The following is a 6,605-nucleotide window of genomic DNA, read 5'->3' as shown; positions in this document are numbered from 1 at the left end:
CTATTAAGATACTTTTATTATAGTACTTGCCTTGTGTATTTTGGATTACTTCAAAAATGGATTATAATTATTTATTATAACGAGCCTAATCTTGTTTATCGAGCAAGAAGCCAAATACTTAATGTCTATTATAAAATAATTTTGTGATAAGCAAAGATTGCATTGTTAAATACTTTTATTTAAAATGATGAAAATCTAATATTGATCGGTTCAATGATAAGTTTGATTCCGTTGTTTGCAAAGGAACGACGAGCAGCAGCGCGCCTGAAGCGGAGGACGCGAACCCGGACGGAGGGACCGTGGGTTCTCGAAGCCCGAGCACGACTTCCGCCTCGGTGAGCCCGCGTCCTCACCAGCAGGGCAACAGTCACCCGTCCTCCCTGGGTGGCGTCGCGACGCCACCGCCGACCCCCATAAGGGCGCCGCCGCCGCCTCCGCCGGCCAACAACGCCGTGGGTGGTCTCGGGCCACCCGCGGAGAGGTGAGCTTTTAGCCTCGTTTATATTTACGTCTTTAGGAAATATCGTAGCTGCAACCCCCCGTCGAGGGGGGGTCTCTAAACGTCAGATTCCGCTTGCTGCGAACGTCCGCCGGATGCCCGACACGCGCCATTAAACCTCTCTCTCCCGTTCTTCCTCGCCGCTTTCATCCCCCACACCAGCTTTGAGTGGAGCTCGCGATAATTGTCGCCTCGTTAATTCTTTATAATACCACCCGTAAGTCTTCTTATGTTAACAACGGTTATTCGCAATTTTTTAATTAGAGAAGACCATCTCGTTTTTATTTAATTGCTGGCTGCATTTAAGAGTTCGAAAGAAATCACAATTTTTGCGATTCACGGATTAGAGGAAATAAAAGACTCAATATGAATGAATAAGATTAGGGAATAATAAAGTTGCATAGGAGTAAGGAAAATAGAAGTTAAAGCATAATGCACGAAGAATGAAAGCGTTTAAAGAAACATTCTACTTGAGATGTGTTTCTATCTGGAACATGAAAAATGAGAAAAGCAAGCTTTTCACTGAGGAGGAAAAGGGACTGTATTTTTGTAAATAGTTAAACGAGAACCCAGTCTGAGCATATTCTTCTTTCCTTCTCTCTCTCTCTCTATGTATAGATATAATGTACAATGCCGTAATCCTACAGATATAATAACAATATCCTGGTAATCGCGAATGAGAATTCGCGTTTCAACGCGTTTCAAATAATAACAATAATGCTAACAGCGATCGGGTTAATGTTGCACACGGGCAAACAATTTCATCAGAAAATCATGTTACCGGAATGCTAAGTATAATTGCGGTGCCATTAATAAAATAATAGTATACTCGCCAAATCCGTATTCAATGTTATCGATAATACGCCAGGTTATTAACGTTACCGATACGTTCAATGTTTCACGTTCAATATTTACGTGCTCCCGTTTATAATTCTCCTTCGAGTTAGCGTAGAGCACATGTTTATCCTTGGTCTTATCACTCTGTTTACCATCTCGATCCTCCTTCTCGCGTCGCGTCTATCTACTCACGCTTCCCGTCCTCGTTCAGCCTCCAGGCTCCGGTTACATTAATTAAACAATATTTGCGATTAATATTTGAGATAATCATCAGCGCCTGGGAGCCTTCCGCTGCTGGTTTGCTAGCTCCAGAGGACTCGGAATATCGCGCGTGCTAATCGGGTTAGCGCTTTCGTCGGCCCTTCTGCTTTTCACCCTCTTCCACCCGTTCGAAATCCCGTGTCTCTCTCTTTCGCACGTGCCATTTCATTTTTCTTAATTAATCGATCGATCGAAACGAAGGAACTTCAACAGTTTTCTGAATCTTTCAATATTTTTCTTATCACATATCCTTACAAGAATTGTATAAATCAAAGTTGTTGTACATCTTTTTCACAGCTTCGTTGTTATGCATGAATTATCGTTTCTAATTTCACAGAAATAACGTTTAATCGGCAGATAATAAATTATTATCGTGTCGCAATTAATTAAATTTGCAGCGGATCAGGGGCGGGTTTCAGGCCAGTGGAGCCCGCGACTTCGCTGTTCTTCTCGCCACATCTGGCCGCCCAATTCTCGCCTCCCCTGTTCGGTAACAAAGTGGCGAGCACGGCACCCACGTCGTTGACGTCGACGACCCCCTCCTTGTGGACATCGACGGACCATCGGCCCGGCTCCCTGCAGGACATGCTGTCCTGGTCTCCGGCAGGGTGGCCAGGCTCCCTGTGCGGCTGCTGCAAACCCGGGACCGGTGATCTTCACAGGAACAGCAGTCTAGCCGAGTTGAGAAGAAAAGCTCAGGAACACTCGACGGCATCGGCGCTTTTAGGAGGCTTGGCAGGTTTCCCAGCGGGGCTGCCGTTACCGTTGCCATTGCCGTTGCTACCACCGTTACTGAGACTGTCGACCAGGCCTGAGCACCATCACCATCATTTACCCAGCATAGTCCACCAGATACAGCCGACCACCAAGGAGGATCCCTAGGATCTGTAGAACCTTCGAAGCCCCTGCAGACCCTCTAGGATTCCCAGGACAGGTTTTCACTCCCGATGTTCGTGGATGAAAATCTGAGATAACTGTTCTTTTATTCCTCTGGTTTATGAATAAGACAATATCGCATAAGGTGAAGGTTTACCGAAGACAGGTTTTACCCTGTCGTTTCGGTAAAGTTCGAAAGTGGATCAGTGCGTGTACAGAAACTAGCCTCCAGATGAATTCGTTCTTCTTTTAGTGTTTAATCGTATATTTATACGTTGCTGGTGATCGATCATCCGTCACAAATCCAAATGTATTCTTGCTACAACGAAATGTTCAACGAATATGTGTAATACATTTCCTTGTCAATTTACTTCTAAACGATCGCAATAGGAACGGTTTCTGTTGGGTATGCGACACGCTATGCCTACATAGGATAATTTCTATTATCACCCTCGGCTAATCGAGTCTACGACAATTTTCTTGAATCATATACCTACGATCGAAACTCGTTATCGCATTATTCAAATAATACGGACGTCCGTATTATCCCTAATCGTGACACCGGATATCCGTCGCGGCGACGCGTGCTCGAATGCAACATTGGAACCAGCAGAAAACTGTTTGTCCGATTGATCGGTTACAAAAGAATCGTTGAAATCGTGAACGGAGGGGCTGCTGTTACGGCGAATTTGATTAATGTTTCAACGGTTCGACGCAAACTTTTCTTCATCCTCTTAGCGGTGCAAGACGGAGGATAAAATTGTTGAACTCTTCGCTCTAATTATACGGACAATCCCTTGCATTATATGTATAAAAGTGGTAGTAATGAACAATGGCCTGGAGTGGAATGGAACAGATTTCCTGTTCGATCTTAATTAATTTCGTTAACATCCACAGGCTGATCAATAGGAATGTAACCCGATCAAGAATACTTCGTTCTTCATTGATATAAATATTATTTTCCAAACGGCTAAGTGATTGCAGTCTACGAGAACCGTGTAACAGCGAAGGATAATATTTATAAATAAAGGGAAAATAAATGTTCTATAAAAATTGAGGAGAGTTTCGTGGTTCGGTTGAACCTCGGACTTCGTGTGGGAAATGGACATTGTAAATTGACTCGTCTGTTGAATTTTCGTCGCACTACGGTTGCGTGTATTAAAAAGCAAGTACCATGAATGGTGAGTCTTGCGAGGAAGGGAAAATTAGATACCATAGTAGGTAGAGGACCTGTATATTAAAAATCCCGGTGAAAAACAATAGGAATTATTGTCAGTGCGCCAAATAAAATGATAATCCCAATTAAACCAACTAAGTACGTATGTTAAAGATTTAGCCACTAATTACTGTAGACCCGAAAAACTTCTTGTGGGTAGTGGAATTTTAATTCGAGAAATAAACTTGTTCTCCCGTGAACGAAACGTTTTATTTAATAAAAAAAAATTCGAGCGTTTCGTTACCTTTTGTCTCCTACCTTCCTTCTGCATGCGTTGAAAGAATTTTTATATTATGTACAGACCTGTGTACATGCGTACACATAATTAATTATGAAATATCGTTTATCAAACTCTCATTTTATTTTATAAACTCGACCTTTGCAGTGTACATAATTTAATGTAAAATGATTCGATTAATTGAATTTAGTAATAATCAACATTGATTTATTGTTATCGTTTTTATATTAAACGTTTTACAATTATTTTTCTTGGACGTAATTTGAAGAGTCAAGAAAGTTTCAGTGATTAACGAAGATTTGGTTGAATTTTTCGTTTTGCGGAAAATGTTGGAACTGGAGTATCAGAAGAGGTAAAGGAGATCAGGTGTTCACTTAAGGGGGATCCCTTGATATCGTCTCAACTGCGGGTGATCAAAGGCTGTGTACGCAGCACCAGTGTAAGCGGGGACCTATCAAGGAAGATTTACCGGTGCACTAACGTCTAATGGCAATTGAGAGCGCGTTGAATTACGCGCTGTGTTTGTGTGCATGCACACAAAGGAAGGGATTGATCTACCGGCGATGTATTTCTAATCAGCTTGAAACATAACTACTGTTAACTGTTTCCACTCGATTTCTAATCGATGGGACGGTATAGTAAAATCGTCAAACCTTACACATGGCGAAACTATACCATCAAGTATAAAAATGAGATAAGAAACAAAGAAAGATTTCATGAAACCAGCAGATAAACTATTTATTTTTACAACATAATAAACAGTTCTGTCTTAGTTTATATTCATGGGCAATAATTATGATACGAAGTTAAAACACTTCACATTCAAACATTCGTGGCGATTCTCATAGGAGCTAAGTGCGATTCAAGATTGAAAGGGTTAAAACAAAGCAGCCTGAAAAGTAAATAGAGGGTAGTATCGCGACACGGGACGAGAGGTAAGATTACGAGGCTAAGCGAGGAGAGGGTTGTTGGCAATCAATGCTCCTCATAAGAAAAACCCCTCGCCCTCTCTTATGGGATCAACCCTGTTCCGTGAAGCACGCGCATGATAGAAGAAGGACAGGATAGATAGAATCTATTTCGTGTAAAACGAGGGAAAAAGAGAGGAAGACGGCGGGGTAGCGGGGAGAGGGAGGGAGGGAGGGAGAGTAGTAAGTGGAACAAGGGTAGACGAGCGAGAGTAACAAAAATGGTTCCCCGTAGGAGCGAGGAGGACAGGGGTGGAAGGTACGGGGGATGAAATGAGGGGGTTGTTCCCGGGTCGACCAACCAGAGGCGAGACGCCATTGATCGGCACGTGGCTCGGGGGTTGGTTCTAACCAGAAGGGTGGTGGTGGTGGTCGGGAAGGAAGCCTGGCAGGGTTGGGGAGGGTAGGGCAGCAGACGTATTCTGCACACTCCGTTACACTTACTGGTAAACCGTATTAATCAACGACATCATGGTTTATCCACCCCGGTCGTCCCACCCTACCCCCGTCCGTCCATCCATCCATCCATCCTCTCCACCTCGAGCAGCCACTCTATCCGCGGAAACTCCATCGCGATTCTATCTACTGTACGTACATGCATGTACGTGTATATATACGTGTGCCTTCGAGGAACGTACAGCTCCCTACAAAAGTTTCGTTATCATACACCTACGTATGAATAATCAAATAAAATTCGCTTTAATGTATTACGTATAAACTCATATCGATATACATATTCGTATTGAATCATTCGATCACTGAATCAATGACGGATCACTATGAAAAATCGAGTTTCAGATATGAAATAAAATATCAGCACTAAATAGATGAATCTATCATTATTTGTATTTGGCAAATATTCAATTCTTTAAAAATAGGAAAACAGAGAATTTTAATCGAACAACTTATACATATTTTCATACGTCGCATATAAAACGCATTTAAACAACAAACTATAATTATAATAAAACAACAGGCTGTGCAATTTATAATCGCACATACACGCGGTTTATACTTGAATAAATAAATGAAAATATAACAGTTTGTGAAGTCTGCCTGTGACTATTGAAAGTGGGTGTACTTTGCGCGGCGGATACGGATGCGGTGAATAGGGGTGGCCGGGTGGTGGTGGGAGCCAGGAGGGGGTTGGAAGACTGATAGCGGGGAGGGAACAGGCGTAAAGACGCGTGTATGCGAGGGAAATACGGAACGAATGGGGAGGAAAAGTGGAGTGGCAGGAGGGAAGGAAGGGGGGGGCGGAGGGTCGTGAATTGATTGTAAGAAACGGGCCGCAATGGGGTACCCGAGAGTGGGAAATGAAAAGAAGCGTGAGGAAACGGTGAAACGAGCTTTGGAATCAGGGATGAACCGGGGAAAAGAGTTTGCGAGGGTTATCCCTTTTTTCACTCATGAATTACTTTATTGTTACGCGTTAACTAAATAAATTAATTGTTCTTTGCAATGTTAGATTAGAATATTTGTACATGTGTTGTATCTTTATTATATGATATTCTCTGAATTAATGTACAAAGACAGGATAGATTGAAACTGGAAAGAAAATCTGGAGGGGGAAACGTTGTCGAAAATCGAGAGAAAGGAGCGGAGAAAAAGTAAAGGAGAGCAGAATTGAGGCGCCGGGTCACTTTAAGTAGTACAGATCAACGCTTAACGACACTCCATTACGTGGCTAGCTGAGATTCAACTTCTACT

General features: G+C 42.6%; 1 protein-coding gene across 1 annotated transcript in view; it reads left to right on the top strand.

The window, feature by feature from the left end:
- Drgx (Dorsal root ganglia homeobox) overlaps positions 1-3,889 on the top strand; it is a 36,037-nt gene extending 32,148 nt beyond the window's left edge. The window contains exons 4-5 of the mRNA XM_018021680.2: positions 222-481; positions 1,996-3,889. Of these exons, the coding sequence (XP_017877169.1) occupies positions 222-481; positions 1,996-2,479 (744 nt within the window). The 3' untranslated portion in view covers positions 2,480-3,889. The remainder of the gene's footprint in view (positions 1-221; positions 482-1,995) is intronic.
- The last annotated feature ends 2,716 nt before the right edge of the window (positions 3,890-6,605 follow it).

This window comes from Ceratina calcarata, unplaced genomic scaffold (assembly GCF_001652005.2).
Source record: "Ceratina calcarata isolate Rehan_Ccalc_2016 unplaced genomic scaffold, ASM165200v1 scaffold259.2, whole genome shotgun sequence".
Classification (NCBI taxonomy): domain Eukaryota; kingdom Metazoa; phylum Arthropoda; class Insecta; order Hymenoptera; family Apidae; genus Ceratina; species Ceratina calcarata.
The sequence above is the reverse complement of the archived record's forward strand: the minus strand, read 5'-3'. Positions and strand labels throughout refer to the sequence as shown.